General features: G+C 41.7%; 1 protein-coding gene across 1 annotated transcript in view; it reads right to left on the bottom strand.

Annotated features, from left to right (window-relative positions):
* Positions 1 to 22277, bottom strand: part of DSE (dermatan sulfate epimerase) — an 87159-nt gene that overhangs the window by 43693 nt on the left and 21189 nt on the right. The window contains exon 2 of the mRNA XM_046006722.1: positions 15315 to 15783. Within this exon, the coding sequence (XP_045862678.1) occupies positions 15315 to 15730 (416 nt within the window). The 5' untranslated portion in view covers positions 15731 to 15783. The remainder of the gene's footprint in view (positions 1 to 15314; positions 15784 to 22277) is intronic.

Genomic DNA, 22277 nt, shown 5'->3' on the forward strand with positions numbered 1-22277 from the left:
TTCTGTGGGAAATCCCACTGTGAGATCACCAGGAAGGAACCCAGAGCACCAGCTCAGTCTGGTTGAAAGTAGAGGGCAGAAGGTACTGTATGATAAAGGCAGACAGAAAACACCCAACAGAACCAGGCAGTCATTTCAGGAATGGAAATTAATTTTATCACTATGCAGAAAAACATCTCTCATCCTCCCCAAAGTGATTCTGTTTAGCTTTGAAGCCAACTACATTCAAGAGACACAATAAAATAATGCCTATGAACAGTGGTCTGTATCAGTAATTTTTTTTTAATTTCATGTCCTTGGGACATAATTTCAGAGTACTTCTTAAAAAGCAGTTTGGCAGTAAAGTGGAAAAGTCAGTTTAGGATTTTTCTTTGTGAATCGTAAAAAAAATTTGCAAGATGTACTATCTAATATGTTGCCAGAAAACAAAATTAATGAATAAACTAAGTTTCAATTATGAGCCAACCTTACAAGCTATCATCAACATACCATGTGCATTAAACACTCCCAAGTTTCAGTCTAGAGTTAAGTCATTTTGAAAATAAAAGTTGACCTCACCCCAAAAACTGAATGCAGTCCCATCCTTGAACCTTTTCTGACCAATGACAGGCCGTGGTAAAAAAAAAAAAAAAAACCCAAGAGGAAAAAATTCAAACTGGATTCAGTAATATTCAAATCTCTCCTATGTCAACGAGTTCTCCAAAGAAGGTAAAACAGCAAATTCCATTTGGTTTTTCAAAATTATGGCCAAAAGTTTAGGGCAGGAAGATATTAAAGTTAATATAAGGTTTTCACAATATCTGTGGATTTATTCTTATCTTCTCCTTTCCCCAGATTTTTTATTCTAAGAGTGAATTTCCTGTACATGAATCACAGAAGGGAACTCAAAATTGCTCACTCCGTTGTTACAAGCCCGAATGGTTACCCACGCTTCCTCAAGAATCTCTTCTCTTTTTCTAACTTTAAAGAAACAGGAGGATTCTCTCAAGTTGATGCTTTCCTCCTGGAGTGCCGCCTGCGTAATTTTCCATTTTGGCTTCAGCTTCACAAAGTAACATGAAAACACCCATGTGGCTGTAACACCCTGTCAGGCCCTTACCTTTTCTTTTCACTCTTCTCTTTTTGCTATTCATTTATTTACTGTGGTAGCCCTACATTAATTAAATCTGACCTGCTTTGAACTTCCCTTCTACATTTTTCTATCACTCACAGAAGTTATGTATGTTGTACTTGAAAGCAAATTTTATACTTGATAAAATCTTTTTTGCGGTGACTTTATTTTTTAAAGCCACAATACACTTATGGCAAACAGGAAGCAGCTAAAAATAACTCTGGAGAGTGGTGAACTCAGTATCTCCTCTTGGGTTCATCGGCACTTTGTACCTAGTATATCCAAAACCGAACCCTTTATTAGCATTCCCCAACAGTTCCACGTGTTGCCGTCTCACCAAAAGGTCTCATTATTTTCTCAGCATCCCATGAAGAAATTCCTTTGTCTTCTTTGTCCTCCAATCCAGTTGTCAAGTCTTAGACACATGAATTCTTATGACTTTCTGGAACCCAGAACTTCTTTCCATTCTCAGAGCCCTTATTCCGGGCTCTCATCTGTATAAACACAAAAGGCCTAATTGGTCTTTCTGGTTTGACCTCTACAATCTACTCTCCACATGTGGTCAGAGACTCTTCCTGAAACACAAGTCTATCACACGGAGAAAACAGCAGCCATTTTATGTCTCCCGAAGAGAAGATAGTCACTGCCCACGCTTGTCAGAGTGATCACAGCAGTCGGCTGCAACTCGTCGGTCTGCAGGAAGCAGCAAGGTTAGAAGAGCTCCCCAGCTACTCCCTAAGCACACAGTCAGCAGCCTCCGGACTGCGGGGAGCTGCACAGGCCAAAGGTCCCAAAGAAAAATTGTAACAAAAATAGATGGAGGAGAAATAGCATATTTAAAAAAAAAAAAAAGGCTTAGTTAACCTTTGCAAAACAAGCAAGCCTGAACTTGTGCCTAGAGATGCACACCTGAATGAACAATAAAGAAATACAGGGGCAGAAGGTCTGAGGTCAAGGTGGGCTCTGTGAGGACAGATGGAGCTGGGATTGGGATGGGTGCCCAGGGAGGGGCTTCTCAGGGGGGCAGACAAAGAGCTATTTCTTGGCCTGTGCTGTGGTGACAAGGGAGTTTCCTTTAGTTGCTTTATTAAACTACACACATGTTCATATGGCATTGTTTCATTTTGCATTGAAAAGATTAGAACAAAAAAAAAGAAAAGAGTAGAACACACACACACATACACACACACTCAAACTGGATCATGTCACTGTCCTATTAATACCCTTCAATGGCCTCAGGGTGCTTGTAAGGAAAAGTACAAGCTCCTTTCTTCACATGGTAGACAAGACCTTGTGGCACCTGGCTCTCTACTCAAAGCCTCAACAATGACTAGTTTCCTCCCTACATTAAATTTTCAGTTCCTGAAAAGAAGTGTGCTTTCTTAGGTCATGTCACTTCAAACATAAGTTACCACCATTCAAAAAAATCAAATGCACTCTCTTTCCCCTTCACTTGGCTGATTCCTGTTCATCCTTCAGGCCGCAGTGGGAAAGTCTTCCCCAATGCCTTAATGTTGGGTGAAGTACCCTTCCATCTACCCATTACACATTGTACTTTCCCAATCACAGCATTTCTCATCTGCTTTCATATTTATTAGTGGCTATCTTCCACGGGTCAACAACAAGGCAAGACGTAGAACTTGCCCTCAAATTTACATATCCCCAATTCCTACCACAATGCCTAGAACAGAATAAGTACAAAATAAACATCAATAAAATGAATATACACATCCATTTATGATAAATGAAAATTACCTTTGTTGGCATCCATTTATAAGAAAACAAAATACGAGCGAAGTAATAAAGATAACAATAACATTATGCTAGATACTCTTCTATTAACTCATTTAATGCTCTAAATACTATGACATCAGTATTACATTTATCATCAATTCATATGTGAGGAAACTGAGCCACAGAGAAGCCAACTAACATGCTCCAGGTCACAGAGCCCATAAATGGGATGAGAACACGGCAATCTGCCTCCACCGTCCTTGCTCTAATTCCAATAAACTATCACCTCCCACTACCCAGCCAACATCACTACCATACCTTTCAAAGACTGAAGCAAGTGGCTTTAATGGGAAAAAACAGAAAACTGAACAAATTTCTACTGAGGTTAGCTGACAGGGAATAGCCACAAATATGATATGCATATTAAGATGCTGGATGCCAGGGCGCCTGGGTGGTTCAGTGGGTTAAGCCTCTGCCTTCGGCTCAGGTCATGATCTCAGGATTCTTGGATTGAGCCCCGCATCGGGCTCTCTGCTCAGTGGGGAGCCTGTACCCCCTCTCTCTCTGCCTGTCTCTCTGCCTACTTGTGACCTTTCTCTCTCTGTCAGATAAATAAAAAAAAATCTTAAAAAAAAAAAAAGATGCTGGATGCCAAAATTTGAGGATCTGGAAAGGAGAGAATACCGGTGCATGGGCATTTCCAAGAGCAGGTAATCTGACTCTGCCGGCAAACCGTGCACTGAGATACCAAATCCTGACATACCTTTTACTGGCCTCCAGCTGGGCCAAGGAACAATACCTCTGTGATTACAGGCAGGCGTTCGGAGCAACAGCGAGGCAGACACTTACACATGTCCACGCTGCACAAGGTACCAAATCTGATGCAAAGTTATAAACAGATCCAGGACTTTAGCTCTGGGTAAGCACAGACTTTCAATCAAAATGAACTCATGCATTCACTCATTTATTAGCATATTTGTGACCATATATGGCTTTCAGGACTCAAAAGTAAAAAATGATGATGGTGCTGCCCTCAATGAGCTTATGTGGGGTAGGCAAACCAAGAACTCTGGTACGAGAATTCTAGTACAAAAAAGAGAATTCTAGTACAAACAAGAACTCTAGTACAGGCAAGACACCCTAGAAGAAGTTTGCATGGTTCTCTTGGCATATCTGAATCACACCAGATAAGGTATGGGTAGAAGTTAGAGGCCAGGATGTTTCCAGATAAACATTTTTTGGGGTCTCCATCTTGAAGCTATATACTCCTGATTCGAGAATCCAACAGTAAATAGCCCAGTTACTACTGCAAACTGACAAGTCACATGAGAAGTAGTAACTGTGGAAACTGAGAAGGGTAACGGGCTAGAGAAAATCTTACAGAGGAAGAAGGCAAACTGGATCCTGAAGTCCAAGGAGGGCTGAAGGGAAAGGAGGAAGGAGAGGGACAGACACAGCTGGGATTCCTGCAGACAGAAAGCTGACTGCACTGCTATACTGTAAACTTACTGCCCCAACACTCAGGGCAGAGTTGAAAAAGTCAGCACGTGTGGCCCAGGTGGACCACGGGGGAGATGCACATTAATGCCTGTCAGTGAAAAGCTTAAAGCACTGAAATCACAAAATTCTGGGAAAAATAAGACTTAAAAAAAAATCTGTAAGCTTGGGATAGGGGCATGTTTTATGATGCTGATGACCACAGGTTGATCATTTTTTTGACACCTAAAAATACTTTCTCCTGAAGAGCTCACCCACATTCAACAATGACACAAACAAGAGCAAGCTGCAGGCACAGAGTGGCAAGGAAGGAGAAAAATGGCCTGAGGTCAACAGTGTAGCAGCAACAATGCAGAAGCCACAGAACAGGTGAAAGCGGATGACAATGAACTTCCATGAGGAACAGATATGGCCAGGAGGCCCAAGTAAGTATAACAATGAATACGCAGCAAGATACCTACCGCAGGTATCTCTGAGCCTTTGTGATGACAAGGGGGACAGAGGGCTTTGAAATTCATCTGTCTACACAGTTGGTTGGTATCAACAAAGAGAGACAAATAACGCGGATGGAAGAAAGACTGACTTTACCAAAAGACAGGTAAAAAGTTAATTATCCTCTCTCTCCTCTATTCTCTCCCACATCTGGGCATCACCGTGCAACCAGTTAACCCAAGACAAAAACCAAATGCCATTTTTTAAAACCTCCCTTTCCTTAAATTTTAGTGTGTCTCAGAATCACAGGGGGACTTGTTAAAAAGGACAGGTTACTCGGCCACTCCAAAAGAAGGAGATTCACTGAGTCTGTGTAGGGCCCAGGAATCTGCCTTTTTAGAAATGTACGTTATCTCGCATCAGTCAGAATGGCTAGTAACAAAGAGACAAGAAATAGTAAGTGTTGGGGCTCCTGGGTGGCTCAGTGGGTTAAGTCTCTGCCTTTGGCTCAGGTCATGATCTCAGGGTCCTGGCATTGAGCCCCACATCAGGCTCTCTGCTCAGCGGGGAGTCTGCTTCCCTCTCCCCGCCGCCTGCCTCTCTGCCTACTTGTGATCCCTCTCTCTGTCAAATAAATAAATAAAATCTTTAAAAAAAGATACATGTATCCCGTGTTTATTTTAAAATTATTTGCAATAGCCAAGACCTGGAAATAAGCAAGTGTCCATTGACAGATGAATGTATAAACAAAATGTGGCATATATATATGTGGAATATTATTCAACCATCAAAAAGAATGAAATCTTGCCATTCTTGACAACACAGATGGACCTAGAAGGTATTATGCTAAGTGAAATAAGTCAGACAGAAAAAGACAAAGTACCATATGATTTCACTTACAACACAATCTAAGGAAAACGAACACAAATTAGCATATACACACCAAAAAAACCAGAAATAGACTTATAAATACAGAGAACTGATACGTGCCAGAGCTGGGGGTGTGGAGGAATGGACAAAATAGATAAAGGGGGTTACGAGGTATAAACTAGAAGTAAAAACAGCAAGTCAAAGGGATGGAAAGTATAGCACAGGGAATAGAGTCAATAATATTATAATAACTTTGTACGGTGACAGATGGTATAACTACACTCATCACAGTGAGCATTTATTAACTGATACGCTTGTTCAATCACTATATTGTACACCTGAAACTATTACTGTATGTCAACTATACTTCGATTAGAGAAAAAACCCTAACCCACTGGTAACCACACTTGTTATAAATGAATTGGACTTGTAGTATGATTTTTGCAGATATGAAATAAAGACAATTTTTAAAATTTTTTTAAATGATTTTATTTATTTGACAGTGATCACAAGTATGCAGAAAGGCAGGCAGAGAGAGAGGAAGGGAAGCAGGCTCCCTGCTGAGCAGAGAGCCCGATGCAGGGCTCGATCCCAGGACCCTGGGATCATGACCCAAGCTGAAGGCAGAGGCTCTAACCCACTGAGCCATCCAGGCGCCCCAATTTTTAAAATTTTTATTACTTATTTTAGTAGGCTTCATGCCCAACATGGTGCCTAAACTCAAGATGAAGAGGAAAAGAGTCAATTTTTAACTCCCCCTGCCCAAAAAAGGATATTTATAGAATTCTGATGAAAAAAGCACACTGGGGCTCCTGGGTGGCTCAGTTGGTTAAGCCTCTGCCTTCGACTCAGGTCATGATCTCAGGGTCCTGGACTGGAGCCCCACACTGGGCTCCGTGCTTAGCAGGAAGCCTGCTCCCCTCTCCCTCTTTGCCTGCCTCTCGGCCTACTTGTGATCTCTCTCTGTCAAATAAATAAATCAATAAATCTAAAAAAAAAAAAAAAAAAAAAAGCAGCACACTGTGAGACAAAGTGTCTCAAATGCCATCAATCTCCACGCAGATTCTCTGTCCTAAGTCACTCCTTTGTCTTTCCACCATCACTGTCTTAATTATGGTCTTCACTTCCTCCCCGGACTGATACTAAGAGCTTCTACCTAGTTCTCCCTCCTCCTGATTCCTCTCCTTCCAGGCCATCCCACACACAAATCTTCCAAACCACCAGCTTATGTAGGATAAACAATGATCTGGCAGCCCCTAACAATGTCTCCTCCTGCTGTCCTAATGCTGCGTATCGACACCGGAAAGGAAAGGGGCGGACGGATGAGAGGCTGTTGAGCATGGCTGAAACAAGCCCCCTTAATGGATATGGCAGAAGGAGGTGAGGAAATAAAAAAGCCATTTTGAAGATAACTAATGTAAAATGAACTTCCCAGCTTATAAGAGACCCCATGGGTGTACTCATGGCATGATTGTACTCTACTAGTTATAAATATCTGCACAGCATTAGGAAGAACCTAATGTTATCAGGACCCTAAATCTTAAGTAGTAGTAGAACTGAATGTTATTGGGCCCCTGGGTGGCTCAGTGGGTTAAGCCTCTGCCTTCAGCTCAGGTCATGATCTCAGGGTCCTGGGATCGAGCCCCGCATTGGGCTTTCTGCTCAGTGGGGAGTCTGCTTCTCCCTCTGCCCCTTCTTCCTAACTTGTGCTTGCTCTCTCTTCTCTCAAATGAACAAATAAAGTCTTAAAAAAAAAAAAAAAGAAATGAACAGTTATTTTACCTAATAGATAAAGCCAACTTAAAAGAAAATGACTATGAAGCATCATTGGAATAGAATACAGATACACAGGCAGCACTTGCCATTTAATATCTTCTCTCAAGATAAGGGGCAAGAAATGCACAAAATTCAAACCTCATGCTTAGTAAGTTTTTCATATTAGAAACACTGAAGTGCCAGATTGTTAAGACTATGTGGAACATTGGTGCTGCCCTTTTTGTATATATGGGGCGATGGACTCTGACTTAGAACCCTATCAAAAGAGGGACAAGGATTCCCCTGGCCTTAAGCACAGCTCTCTCTGGCTGCTCTGAAAGCCCCTGTTATACTTAAAAAGGAAAATGACACTAAAAGGTCAGGAGGTAGGAGAGAGAGGGTCACTCATCGCCAATACTGACTCTCAGAGTCAAACAACAAACAGATCCCCCAAAGAAAATTAACTTTGGACTTCTGTTCACTTGTGTATGATTATAGCTGCTATAAAATATCTTAAATTTGTTATTAGAAAGAAGCACTGTTAAAACTACTTTATCCTCACTTGCATTTGAAATAGATGGAGAGCCCTTTGTCTGCCATGTACTGAACTACCATACTCTAAAGGAGATGCTCATCTAATCTGCATACCCCATGCTGCCTCTCAATTAGCAACTTTTCACAAGCTTCCTCCTGCTATGGGTCCCGTGACCTCAATCCTTGCCCAGGAGTTTCATTTATTATTACGTGGCAATAACCTGCCTATTAAATAGCCTTTAAGAAGAGGATTCCCAGTGGTCAGGTTCCTAACATGTGTTTCCATAACGTTCAACAGGGGTGCCTAGCTACCTCAGTCGGGTAGAGCATAAGACTCTTAGTCTTGGGGTTGTAAGTTCAAGCCCTATATCAGGGGTAGAGGTTACTTAAAAAAATAAATAAAATAAATGCAGGATCTCTTAAAAAGAAAAAAACCTAACCATCCTAAAAAGCCTCATCGTGATCAGTTTTAGTCTCCTATTTCCAAGGATCTGAAGTAGGATAAAAGGGGATGGCTTCTTTCAGATTACAGAATGTAAAAGAGAGAAAAAGAGAGGCAAAAAGAGAGCTGGGGGAAGGGTAAAAGGAAGGATAAACAGGAATGAGAAAAAGCTGGGGGAGTTGGGGGCTGGGTATTCTGAGAGCCCAGCATTTGTTTCCCCAGGTCCACTGGATGTGTTTCCTGGAATCCAATGGTTTCCAGGTGCATTCTGGGCTAAGCCTCCCAGTCTTCGCCACTGTAAGGTCATGAGAGGAAAACCTGATCTTTTCCCTCACGGTGCTGGGGCTCCATGTGTTGGAACCCAGCTACACCCTCCCCCTTCCTTGGATTCCCAGCCTTAAGGAACGATTCAGAAACGTAAGAAGTCTGTGAAACAGCTGTAGGGAACTGTACTTGGAGCCCAGCAGGGCTCTGCCGAGAAAGACAGGCACACACTTCATTCTGGAATGTCCAGGAATGAAACGGATTGGTTCATTTCCACATGCCAGAGGCTTTTCTTTTTCTCTCTCCTTCGTTTTACCTTATTAGTTTATTTTACTTTATTTTGCAAAGGCACTCTCAGATGTCACTTTCCAGAAGTCTGCAATCCGCCGGCAAGGATTCAGTACTCAGTCAGCTGCAAACAAAAGTACAATTACTTCTCTGTCCAGAAGTTCAACTTTCTTTGTTTCCCTCACCAGCGCTGACTTCCTGTAGCTGACTGGCTCCAATGCGAGAGTGAAGTAATTTCTTTTCTCTGTGATTTATTTGCTGACCATCAGTAAGCAAAACTACTATAAAGAAAGGAGGAAAGCGCGATTCACAGTGAATCCTTCTCAAGAACACAACTCCAGAATGACAGAGCTGGTAAAACGGGGTCGTGTGTACCAAGAAGCTTGAGAATCAAGCTCCACGTTCATACCTATTTCCGCGTAATAACAACAGAGTTTTTCGTAAAACTCTGTGCCAGGTACATAATGTGAAGGGCTTTACGTGCATTATCTCACTGCACCAGAAGGATCATCCACATTTCACAGATGAAGACACTGCGGTTTACAGGGGTTAAAAAACCTGCCAAAGATGCATGGCTAATACAAGAGCAGGCTTCAAAAGCCTGCCGCCTGGAAATGCACACAGGATTAACCAGGCGCTATCAACGAGAGCTGAACATGGCCTTTTTGTTACAATCCTATCTTAAATTTCTTTTAAATGCATTCATCTCTTCATGTTAGTATGTAAAATAGCCCCAACTGAGCCCTTTTTTTTTTTTAAAGATTTTAATTATTTATTTGACAGAGAGAGAGAGAACACAAGTAGGCAGAGAAGCAGGCAGAGAGAGAGGGAAGCAGACTCCCTATCAAGCAGAAAGACAGATGCGGGGCTCGATCCCAGGACCCTGAGATCATGACCTGAGCCAAAGGCAGAGGCTTAACCCACTGAGCCACCCAGGTGCCCCCGGCTGAGCCTTTCTTAAGCGATTCAGGATCCGTAGTGTTTTCCAATAATCATTTGCGTGAGTTTTTTGCTGCTTTGGCTCGTTTTTAGTCACAGATCACTACAAGAACTTCCTAAGGACGGTAATGGCATCTATCACAAGCTTGAGTGAGACGCATGATGTACAGGGAGGCTGCCTGATAAGTACGCAAGATTCTCCTGGAAGATTAATAAGCTAGACTAGGGGACAAAGTGGCCTGAGGCTAAACCACAGATCCAGCCCTTCCACCCCCACCTGGATTTCAATGAACTTCATTTCGGAGATGCTTTATCTAGGGATGCTATAGTATTCATTCATTCATTCATTCATTCACTGGACAGAAATCTACGTAATACCGCGCTAAGAGGAAGAGGATACACGTGTGAGCTAAAGCCACAACCCTGCCTTCAGTCTGATCTGGCACAAAACAGCCTCACTGGGCGCCTGGGTGGCTCAATCAGTTACGCATGTGCCTTCCGCTCAGGTCATGATTCCAGAGTCCTGGGATGGAGCTCCACATTAGGCTCCCTGCTCAGCGGGGAATCTGCTTCTCCCTCTGCCTCTGCCCACCATCCCACCCCCCAACTTGTGTGCATACATGCTCTCTCAAATAAATAAAATCTTAATTTAAAAAAAAAAGTCTCGGGGCGCCTGGGTGGCTCAGTGGGTTAAAGCCTCTGCCTTCGGCTCAAACCACTGAGCCACCCAGGTGCCCCAAGAGTCTGTGTTCTTTTTGAACTAATGTAAGGTTTGAAGGCAGAAAGCAACCATACACATGAGAATATCCCCATATGCTAACTGACACATGCAGACCTTGCTCCAGTGACTAGGTGACAGAATATGAAAAGTGAATTCACTTAAAGTGAATTAAAATGCATTTTCTATTGTTACCAGCTCTAGACTTAGGGTCTCAGCTCATTAAGCTTTCTTCAAGTGGCTGCATCTTCAGGTCTCATCAAACCTTAATATAAAATACAGAGCCAATATAATAAAATACTCATAGTTATATAAAATACAAACCTTTATATAAAATACAAATCCTAGTTCTCATTTGGAAGACGAGATCTATAGAGGACCAAAAAATGGCTATTCATTCAAAGGTTAAAGACATTTTTGGTGGTGCTGAAAATGATTTGCCACTTTATATCTAAGTTAAAACGACATCTTTTTAAACCTGATTTTTAGACGTAGGCTAAGAACAGGCTTAAATTACTGTTAATTTTCCTGTTACGAAGAACAGACGAGCCTTAGCAGAAGTCAGAAGAACAACAGTGTGCGTGAGCAAAGTCGGGGCATCTCTGCAAAGGCAGACCAAGCACATGGACAGGACCCATCTTTCCGTGGTGCCTGATCATCGGGGGCGGGGGAAGTGGGGAGATACAGCGAGTGTAACTCGAAGAGAAGAAAGAAGTTTTGCATGCTGCTGTTTTCAATCACTACTATCCTCATGACCAGTCTTCCAGATTCCCTTTCTACTTTGCGGTACATGTCACATAAAATGGACATAAAAAGCAGGATCAGTGTATCAGACATTTTTCTTTAACTTTTCTTTCACAATGGCCCAAGAGCCTTAAATAAGTCAGTATATAGTTGTTACCTTTTAGCTCTTCACTTACAAAATACTCAAATGAACCATATTAACAAATTTGTATGCACGCGTATCTCAGATGGACTTCTTTGTATTACCAGACAAAAGACACATCACTGTGTGTCACTGTGTGACACATTCCACTAAGCCTTCCTCACTGACCTTCCCATCAGATTCTTATATGCATTAAAAAAGGGCCCTCGGGAGCATATCTGAGCATTTTCATGGAACAAAGCCAAAAGGGAAATTTTATGAGTTAAACAGATGTTCTAGTTTAGAGAGGCATTGGAGGAGCGCCTGGGTGGCTCAGTGGGTTAAAGCCTCTGCCTTCAGCTCAGGTCATGATCCCAGGGTCCTGGGATCGAGCCCCGCATCGGGCTCTCTGCTCAGCAGGGAGCCTGCTTCCTCCTCTCTCTCTCTGCCTGCCTCTCTGCCTCCTTGTGGTCTCTGTCTGTCAAATAAATAAATAAAATCTTAAAAAAAAAAAGTGGGTTAGAGAGGCATTGGAACAAAGATGAATATAATCTCCAAATAAATCCCCAATACTATTTCCTTTGAGCCCACATATACTAAATGATAAGCCAAACAGGGTCTAAGTACTGAGTAAATAACAGCAAAGCTACTTATCATTAATGTCATTATTCTTATTTACTGAAGGCTTACTAGGTGATGGGGACTGCACCAAGTACTTTCCGTTACCTTGTTTAATCCTCCCAACAAGGCTGTGAGGGAGATACTGCTGCTGTGGCCACTTTACGGATCAGGATGCTAAAGGCACAGCCCAATGAAGAACGTTTGTCTGAAGTACCATAGCTGAGGAGTGGAGAGCTGGGAGTCCAATCCAGGCCGTAATAAGACTCTGGAGTTAGGGGCGCCTGGGTGGCTCAGTGGGTTAAGCCTCTGCCTTCAGCTCAGGTCATGATCTCAGGGTCCTGGAATAGAGCCCCACATTGGGCTGTCTGCTCAGCAGGGAGCCTGCTTCCCCTCCTCTCTCTGCCTACTTGTGATCTCTCTTCCTCTGTCAAGTAAATTAAAAAAAAAAAAAAAAAAGACTCTGTAGTTAGCACTTCTCTACCGCACCAGAGTGCACACAATACAGACCTTCGCTTATTAAGTCATGAATGAAACCGATGACACCTCTCATTAAGTGATCCTTACGCTCATTTCCAAGAAGAGCGCACAGCCCTGGCTTAGGTTTCAAATACCCAAGGCTTGCACTCCTCAGTCTAGGGGTGACATATACAATTTCTTGGCTATTACTGCATCTTTGAATCCCTGGTACCCAGCCTAGTTCATGACACACAATAGATAATAAAAGTTAGTTGATTGAATAAGTGAGTGAACATAATTAAGTCACTGGTTTTAAAAGGAGTAGAAATGCCCTTCAAGGAAAATGGCAAATGTATTCAGTTTGATAAAGCCACTGCAGGAAGCTTTCTAAACAAATTAATAAGATTAAATCTTTGGTAAATAAGAGCTAGTTCTTTTTTTTTTCCCCACTGAAACCAGTATAGGTGAACTATATCCTAAGACAGTGACAACATCCACAATATACTTCTCTGTGCATTGTGGGAACATAAGAATTAGTTGATTTAAACAGACAGCTGGATTAGAAAAAACATTTGGGTTGACAAAAAGCAATTACTTCAACTATAAATCTAAATGAAAATACAAGAATCTAGGGGTTGGGTGTGGTAGCGTCTAAAAAGTTAAAATTTCCGGGGCACCTGGGTGACTCTGTGGGTTAAGCATCTGCCTTTGGCTCCAGCTATGATCCCAGGGTCCTGGAATCGAGTCCCGTGTCAGGCTCCCTGTCCAGTGGGAGCCTGCTTCTCCCTCTCCGTCTGCCCCTCCCCACCACTCATGCTCTCTCAAATAAATAAAATCTTAAAAAAAATTTTTAAAAAAAACAGAGTTAAAATTTCCATAAAATCATCTAAAAGTAGAACCTAGTAACAGTATTTGCCAAGACAAAATGTTCCAGTAGCTCCACTTTTTCTGCTAAGGTCACTTCTGGCACTAGAAACCAGATGTAAAGGTAAATTTTCCATTTCTGACATTCAGCTTTAGGAGAAAGAGGTCAGCTGTTCAGCTCTATTAAATTACAGACTGGCTTCTCAGTGACCAGATAACAACATAGAGTTATATCTATTTTTATCACTACTGTCATGAATAAAGTACTAGTCTTCTGGCAGATTTATATATACTTCCAATAACTAATAAATCTCAATTTGTAGAAATAATATGGAAATGACCAATCTTGTTTGAAGTTATTTATCCTAGGAGTCTAATCCTCCCTAATGATAGCACTCATCCAAGTTGGTATTTATACTCCTGAATGCTTTATATTATAACACTTTTTTTAAAAGATTTTATTTATTTATTTGACAGAGAGAAATCACAAGTAGACAGAGAGGCAGGCAGAGAGAGAGAGAGGGAAGCAGGCTCGCTGCTGAGCAGAGAGCCCGATGCGGAACTCGATCCTAGGACCCTGAGATCATGACCTGAGCCGAAGGCAGCGGCTTAACCCACTGAGCCCCCCAGGCGCCCAAAAATTCAGCTCAGCGGGGGCACCTAGGTGGCTAAGTCATTAAGCATCTGCCTTCAGCTCAGGTCATGATCCCAGAGTCCTGGGATCAAGTCCCACATCAGGCTCCCACCTCAACGAGAAGCCTGCTTCCCCCTCTCCCACTCCCCCTCCTTGTGTTCCCTTTCTCGCTGTGTCTTTGTCAAATAAATAAATAAAATCTTAAAGAAAAATTCAGCTCTGCTATGGATTTAATGGCGACTCTTCCATAATCTTCTTCACTAGGAAATTTCAGAAAATCCTTCAAACTCTATAAGCAAATAGCATTTTTTATCATTTTGGCAGAAATTTAGGAAAGATTAAATTTTGTTATCACATTCACAGAATTCAGAAAGGTTGCAAAAGACCATTCTTCACTCCTGTGATATGTGAGATGTCACGCATCACAGCATTAAATGCATTCACTGATTTTTCTAAGCATTCAAAAATGAGCTTCCTATAGCCCTATAAAGAAGGAGCTTCTGTAATTGTAAGACACGATTTCACAGAGTTTGTCATTTTTTTGGTGCAATTGTACCATACATACGTATTAAAACACAATTTGATTAAGAATACCCACAGAATCCCTAATCAACCCACCACCCCGTATCTTTTTGGAAGTAGGCGGACATATTCATTATGAACAAATAAAACAAATTTAAGCTAATCAAAAAGGGACAGCAAGTTTGTTTCCAAATCTTAGGACATCTGAAGATAAATTACTATGTAGTTAGAATCCCTCACATAATTAATTATACAACAGGTTTTCCTACAGGTTTGGGCAGTTTGGTAGTTACTGGATAAGATCTTGTTTATAAATCGCCAATTAATCCTATCACAATCCTTTTTAACTCCTAATTGTCATAAAATTTAAATAAATCTTAATTAACTAAAAATCTCCTGCAGGCAGAGGGTTTTAACCACTTGGGGGGCAGTAAGAGCCTAACGCCAGAGGACCATAACACATGCTTGTTAAACATGGAGGAAAGAATTCTCAACAATCGAGATAATAGTATTTACTCAATGCAGCAAATTATGTTTTCTTTGGTTGGGTCATATCTAAATATTTTCCTGCTAACTTTAAACATGGACATGACTGGGTCTTTTGAAACTATGGACCATTCATAAGCCACTAACACCACAAATAACAAGGAACCCCACCCCTTCACTCACTCACGTATGTGAAAATCTGGCCTCTAAGATTTCATTGTGTATAGATTCTTTCTTTAAATTGCAGAGTTAATACAGTAAGAAGAAAAGACAAAAATCTACCAACTAGGCTGAGCTGCCATCCTCTCCATGTAGTCTTTGGCCATGTCTCGGGCTTCGATGTTCTCAGGATACAGCACGCAAAACATTGCCAAGGCGCCCAGGTTGTTGCCGTAAATTTCATTCCAGCGAGCGCTGTAGTCCTTGGGGTCCCAGGGAGGAAGATACTCCAAGGGGCTGGACAGCATGGTGTGCACAGCCTCGGTGAGCCGGGCGGCGATGTGCTCGTGGGAGCTGGCCGCCCGAAGCTGGAGCTCTGCAACCTCCGCCCTGGAGAAGTACAGCATGGGGTGGCTGTCGTAGTTGGCATTGGTGAAGGGAATCATGACTTCTGGGTTCTCGTCGGTGATGTAAGCCGACACAGAGCAAAACAAATATATGAAAAACACACTGGGAGCCCCCCGTGTGTGAGTCCTCATCGTGGCATCAGATCTCCAAATCTCCGAGGCAGCCAAACCATCTTCGAAAGATCCTACGGGAGGAGAAAGAAAAGGGGACGTCAACCAGGGGAACAGGACAAAGTAGGAAAGACAACCTTGCTTACTGGGAGAAGGTCTAAATATTAAAAACTAAAGCTTATCCATTTAGATTTTTTTTAAATTACAACAAAAATTTGAACTAGGAAGAGACTTATGAAAACCTAATAATTTACACATGAATAAAAGATACACCATAAGGAATACGGTCAATGATACTATAATAGCATTGCCCAGTGACAGACAGTAGCTATACTTAGCGTGAACATAGCATAATGTACAAACTTGCCAAATGTCAAGTTGTGCACCTGAAACTAATATAACATTGTGTGTCACCTATACTCAAACAGGGGTGGTCTGGGGAGCTCAGGTGGTTAAGTGTTTGCCTTCAGCTCAGGTCATGGTCCCAGGGTCCTGGGACTGAGCCCCACACGGGGTTCCCCACTCAGTGGGAAGCCTGCTTTTCCCTCTCCTTCTCCCTTTCTCCCCACCCTTCACTCATGTTCTCTCTCTCTCTAAAAAACAAAATCTTTAAAAAAAAAAACAATAAAACTACATTCAAATAAAAATATCTAATAATTTGGGGCGCCTGGGTAGCTCAGTGGATTAAGCCGCTGCTTTTGGCTCAGGTCATGATCTCAGGGTCCTGGGATCGAGCCCCGCATCGGGCTCTCTGCTCAGCAGGGAGCCTGCTTCCTCCTCTCTCTCTGCCTGCCTCTCTGCCTACTTGTGATCTCTCTCCCTGTCAAATAAATAAATAAAATCTTTAAAAAAATATATCTAATAATTTTATTGATTAATTAATCAAGTAAACATGATACTTCAGACATGTATTCATGGAGGAAAACAGAACTTTGGACTTGGGGAAACCACATTTGCTCACTCACGTAGGGAAGACAAACTCTCCGTGGCATTTTTCTCATATTTTGTAACTCAAAAAAGTTTAAATCTTATGGTATTTTTTTAGACATTAGCATGAAAACCACAATAACCAAAAAAGCTGGTGGCGAAATCTTGTCTGGGAATCTGAATGGACATCAGGAAAAAAAGAGAAAATCCTGTCTTAATTATAGGCTCCATCACTCTGGCTTCTTCAGGCTTCCTAACATTCTACAGTCTGAAGCAGGGATTAGGATGAATACAACTGTAAGAGTGCAAGCAGACAAAATATTATGAGTAAGTCTATATCCTCTTTGTGTCAACAGAAGGTGGGGACAGAAAAGACAAAAGCAGGGTAACAGACAGCCAAACCCATGCCTTCCCCGGACTGACATCAGCAGGGACGTATGGAAAGGCCAGACAAGGGGCTGCCGGGACTAGAAACGGACAGGGCTTCATTCAGAAGATAAAATCCCAGAATCAAAAGGCTGAAATAACACGTTGGCATTCTCCCCTTATTATCTGAAACCACTGTCTACTTTTTCATTTTGCGTGATGGGATTTTGGGTGTTACTCGGTAAGTCAGACACTGAAACCAAGCTCATATTTTCTTAACTGCTTAACTTTCTTAAAAATCCTTTTTCCAGTGGCACAGGTTAAAAGAACATCTTTCAAATACAAGGATATTTAAAAAAAAAAAAAAGAAGAAGAAGAAGAAAAAAAGAAAACAAAAAAACAAAAAACCTCAGCCTAGTCTATGTCCCACATCTGGGATAAAGCAGGCACAAAATCCCCCAGAGGAAAGTAAGGGAATTCTTAAAATTCTTCAGAGGGGAAAGGTTATAGGAAGCAGACCAGAAAAAGACAGTTTTATGTAAATAATGAACAGTAGTTTTCAATTATTAAAGAGAGAAACTGATGGAGAAAAATCAGCCTCCCCAGCTGAACACAAACTATTTTTCTAAGGAAAAGCTGCCTCGTCACACGCACAAGGAAGAAAACCAAAGATTTAACATACACCGGAGATCAGTCCCTATTCTCAACTTGCTGTATCTCCAAGAGAAAGGCAATATGGCATTACTTGCGGATGTTGCCATTAATTCTAGTATTCTTTGTATTTCTGAATGTATTTTAGACTATTATATATATAATACGAATGTATATGAATATTATATATATATGAAATTCAAGGGCAGCAATTTTGCAAAGCATTTTAGATGTATTTCAAGAGTCAAACATATTAATAAAAAAATTGGTATAGCCATGCTAAATAAAATATATAAAATAGAAATAATTCTTGGACTGTACTCGTATTATGTCTAGCACCCAAATCTTCCAGGCGGCTGGCTAGACCCTTCAAGGTCAGAGACCCGGCCAAAAGAAATAGTCCTCTGTGGTTATGTCTGAGGGGGGTGTGGTCTCTGGCAACACAGAGACATGGCTGGGTCGAAGGTAATGCTGAGTCCCCAATACCCCCACCCTCCACCCCAAGGTTTATTTTTTGCTCTATTCATTAAACACTCATATGAACAATTAAAAAAAAAAAGTCTGCCTATATTAAATGCCCCAAAGCCTAAAATCAGTTGCAGTTATCAATGCAATTAACATTGTGGAGGTTTTTTAGGCGCCCAAAGTGAGGATGAATTGGAAGTTTCTCCTTTAACTGACCCCTACATGAAGAGTATGAAAGATCTCTACTACTGGTTTTTTAATGTGTAGCTCACGTTCTAGGTGTTTGTGGGGAGGTGAGCCACATTGCTTCCCATCGCGTAGGTCACGCCTGAGTATATTTAAACAAGAAAAGTTGCTCCTGAAGCCCAGAATCTCATTACCATGTTGGTTTGGGAATCATGCCCCCTCCATATGCCAACTGTTAGTGAAACTTCCCTCCTTATTGCTTCAGATTCACCTGAGGGTGTCAGGGCAGCAAGGCTGTGAGCTACCGCACACTCAAAACCTAAATTCTTGTTGGGATACCACGTGGGCCAATGCAGAACCCCCAGAAATTCCACAGAACTATCAGGCACACAGACAGCCTGAGAAGAAAGGGCTGTAGCGTTCATCACATCACAGAGTGTGTTGCCTTCCTCAACTCACCTTGCCTCCACTCTCTTCTGAGATTAAGGCCTTTGTTGATCTATCCAAAGAGTCCATTTCTTTGGATCTAGCACATACCTGTATCACATGGAACTGGTTGGGCTTTTTTTTTTTTTTTTTTTAAGATTTTATATTTATTTGACAGACAGAGATCACAAGTAGGCAGAGAGAGGCAGGCAGAGAGAGAGGGGGAAGCAGGAATCTGCTGAGCAGAGAGCCCGATGCGGGGCTCGATCCCAGGACCCTGAGATCATGACCTGAGCCGAAGGCAGAGGCTTAACCCACTGAGCCACCCAGGCGCCCCTGTTTGGGCTTTTTATATGCTGTGCCTCACAGAAGGTGGGGCCGTAGCTTCCTCTTTGCATCGCAGGACTTAGCACTGTGCTTCACAGGGAAAAGGTACCTCATAGATGCAGGCTGAACTGAATTAACCCTTGTACTTAGGCGCTGGCAGAGCAGATGTCGTCACTAAAACGAGCAAGGAGAAAACTTATTCCCCCTTATTTGAAGCCAAAGCAAGTTTGGAATTTTTTAGAAAAAAATTTCTGCTAGTAAACTAATAGAGGTAAAGACTCACAAGGCTGAGAAACTTCTGTAGCCTAAAAGCAAATTTCAAAGAAAGAAAAGAAAAGAAAGAAATTAAATTTCAAGTTTAGCTCAAACTTATTTTAAACTGATAACCTAAAGGGAGACATCTGCCATCTTAAATCTGTCCAGTAAATCACCCTGAAAAACCCCCACATTTCCAGTCTTTGGATTTCCCCTTCTACCCTCGGCATTCTGCGTACCACTCTGTAGAGAGAAGAGCTGAAGTTACATGAAAGGAGAGATTCTCACGATCATTTTAGGTGGGCCACAGATGGGACAGGTTTTATGCCAACTTATTTCAATGGGAAAACCATCACTGGTACATCTAACCGGAGATTTCAACAGAAATCTAAAATATATAGTTTCTGTTTAAAACACATTTACATTTAAAAGTTAAAAAAAATGGATAGGGCAAAAATTGCTGAAAGTAGTAGGTGAATGACTAAAGTTTGGGAGATGCTGAAATGCTAAGTGAAACAATGGCCACTGAGTTTACCAGAAGGGCCAACTCTGACTCTCCCACTGCCCCCCCCCCCCCCACGGAACAAGTCTGTACTTTCAGATGTCTGTGGGTGATCTCTCAAGCCACTCTCCCCCTAGTTCATGTTCATGTGTTGCAGACACAGCGGAGCACTGCTGGGTCCCTTAAATCTTTAGGGTGCACTCAGTCCAGCTCAAGAGCATGGCATTTTCAACATGGCAACATCACGGGCAACTGCCCATGTGGTACCTGCCACTAATATTTCAGTTTACCTATAATTCAATTCTCGGGATGTTTCTGAATGACTCATATGGAGCCTCATTTCCCCTAAAAGCCTTTTCTCTTCTCTTCCACTATAACACAGTAGTTTGTGTTATCTGGTTTTCTTCTCATTCTTCTGTCTCACTCTACACAGCTCTGAAGGCAAAACGTTCCTAAATTTTCACCTAATCAATGAGTACAGTATAGTCATTTACGAATTACCCTGTCACTACCAGATAACTGAGACAGCAATTTGATCAACCCCCTGCCTGAATGCCCAGGCCGTCTCTGCAGCAGTCCAACTTGGACAGTAGGCTTACACCAAGTCAAATATTACAAAAAGCATTTAACAAGATGCCTGAATTCTAATTATTTTAAGTAGGTCCTCACAAAGCAACAATAAGCCTAAAGTTATTTTGCTTTAATCCTGGTTCCAACAATCCACTGTAGCTATTATGATTGCTGACACACAGAAATTTTGGTGAAACACTTTTCACATATTTGATCTTTTACTTTATGATAACCTGATGTGACAAACAGTACTAAGAGTTAGTGTCTACTGATACTCTAACTGTATCTTAGAGGAAGAACTAGAACCCATGTCTTAAATCCTAAGCCAACATTCTTTTCTTTAACCAAATTTTTAATAATACTCAGTGACATTAAAGTTCCCATTTTTGCCATCCTTACACAAAGAAAGCACAGAAAGAATACGTTCAGAAGGAAAAGAATTGAAAACTATTAGAAACATCAAGTTTCAAAATGAAGTAGGTTTCCAAATGGTCTAGGACTGTTTATAAATGAAACACATGGTAGCACAAAAGTTCTTTCAATTTCCCTGGCTTTAGAAAATACAGAAAGCACAAGGATTGAAGAGTGACCTTACCCTGTAGAAAATAAAACATGTTCCAAATTAAGATGGATTAAAAGCGCAGTTACAGCATGTGTCAAGTCTCAGGAGCACAGAATTACAATTAACTCTGGGCACCGACAGAAGAATAAATCCCTGCTTTGCTGTCTGCTAGGTTTGATCAACTGACTCCTGCTCCCAAAGTCTCCATTCTCTCATCCATAAACCAATCCCAACTTCACAGGGTGATTAAATATTATGTGATGTACTTAGCATAGACCCTGACGTGAAGAGCTCTATAAATTTTTTTTTTTTTAAGATTTTATTTATTTACAGACAGAGATCACAAGTAGGCAGAGAGGCAGGCAGAGAGAGAGATGAGGAAGCAGGCTGTCCACAGAGCAGAGAGCCCGATGCGGGGCTCGATCCCAGAACCCTGGGATCATGACCTGAGCCGAAGGCAGAGGCTTTAACCCACTGAGCCACCCAGGCGCCCCTATAAATATTTTTTTAAAGATTTTATTTATTTATTTGACATGGAGAGAGAGATCACAAGTAGGCAGAGAGGCAGGCAGAGGGAGAGAGAGGAGGAAGCAGGGTCCCCACTGAGCAGAGAGCCCGATGCGGGGCTCCATCCCAGGACCCTGGGACCATGACCCGAGCCGAAGGCAGAGGCTTTAACCCACTGAGCCACCCAGGCGTCCCTATAAATATTTTAATAAAAGGGAAGAAGTTTCAGACATGCGAGATTATATTAATCTATTCATAAAATATTTTTTTGAATGAAATTGAATATTATAAGGAAAAGAAGGGGAATCACAGATATTAAGTACTGGGCAAGGTCAATGCCACTTTTTAGAAACTCAGCTGAAACGCAAACACAATGCTCCTGACTTTTTAAGACATCATTCATTAGTAAGCTCAACACTCACTGGAAAAGAAAGCATAAAACCCTTGAGATTTTTCAAGTATTTGCCAGGAGTTTTGCCCTCAAAGAAAAGAATAATGATTAAATAAATGGTATCTGAATTTGATTGCCTCCCAAGGCCCGTAATTCGTGGGGTATAAAAGGTGACTGCTGCTTGCTGTGTTCTTTCAAAAGGCCCAGTGATATAACAGGGGCTGAAAAATAAAATCTCTGGCAGGAGAGTGTTTCCTAGCGATAAATTTATATGACTGAAACGCTACATGAGTACTTGGGAGACATCTGCTGGCCCCGCCTGAGTTGATAAGGTAAACAGTTGACTCAGGCCATGTCATCAGTATCTCAGCTGATCATCCTGGACATGCTATCCGATATTAATAAAACTAAAACCCTCCTCCGATATTAATAA

The sequence above is a fragment of the Meles meles genome, chromosome 5, assembly GCF_922984935.1.
Source record: "Meles meles chromosome 5, mMelMel3.1 paternal haplotype, whole genome shotgun sequence".
In the NCBI taxonomy this organism is placed as follows: domain Eukaryota; kingdom Metazoa; phylum Chordata; class Mammalia; order Carnivora; family Mustelidae; genus Meles; species Meles meles.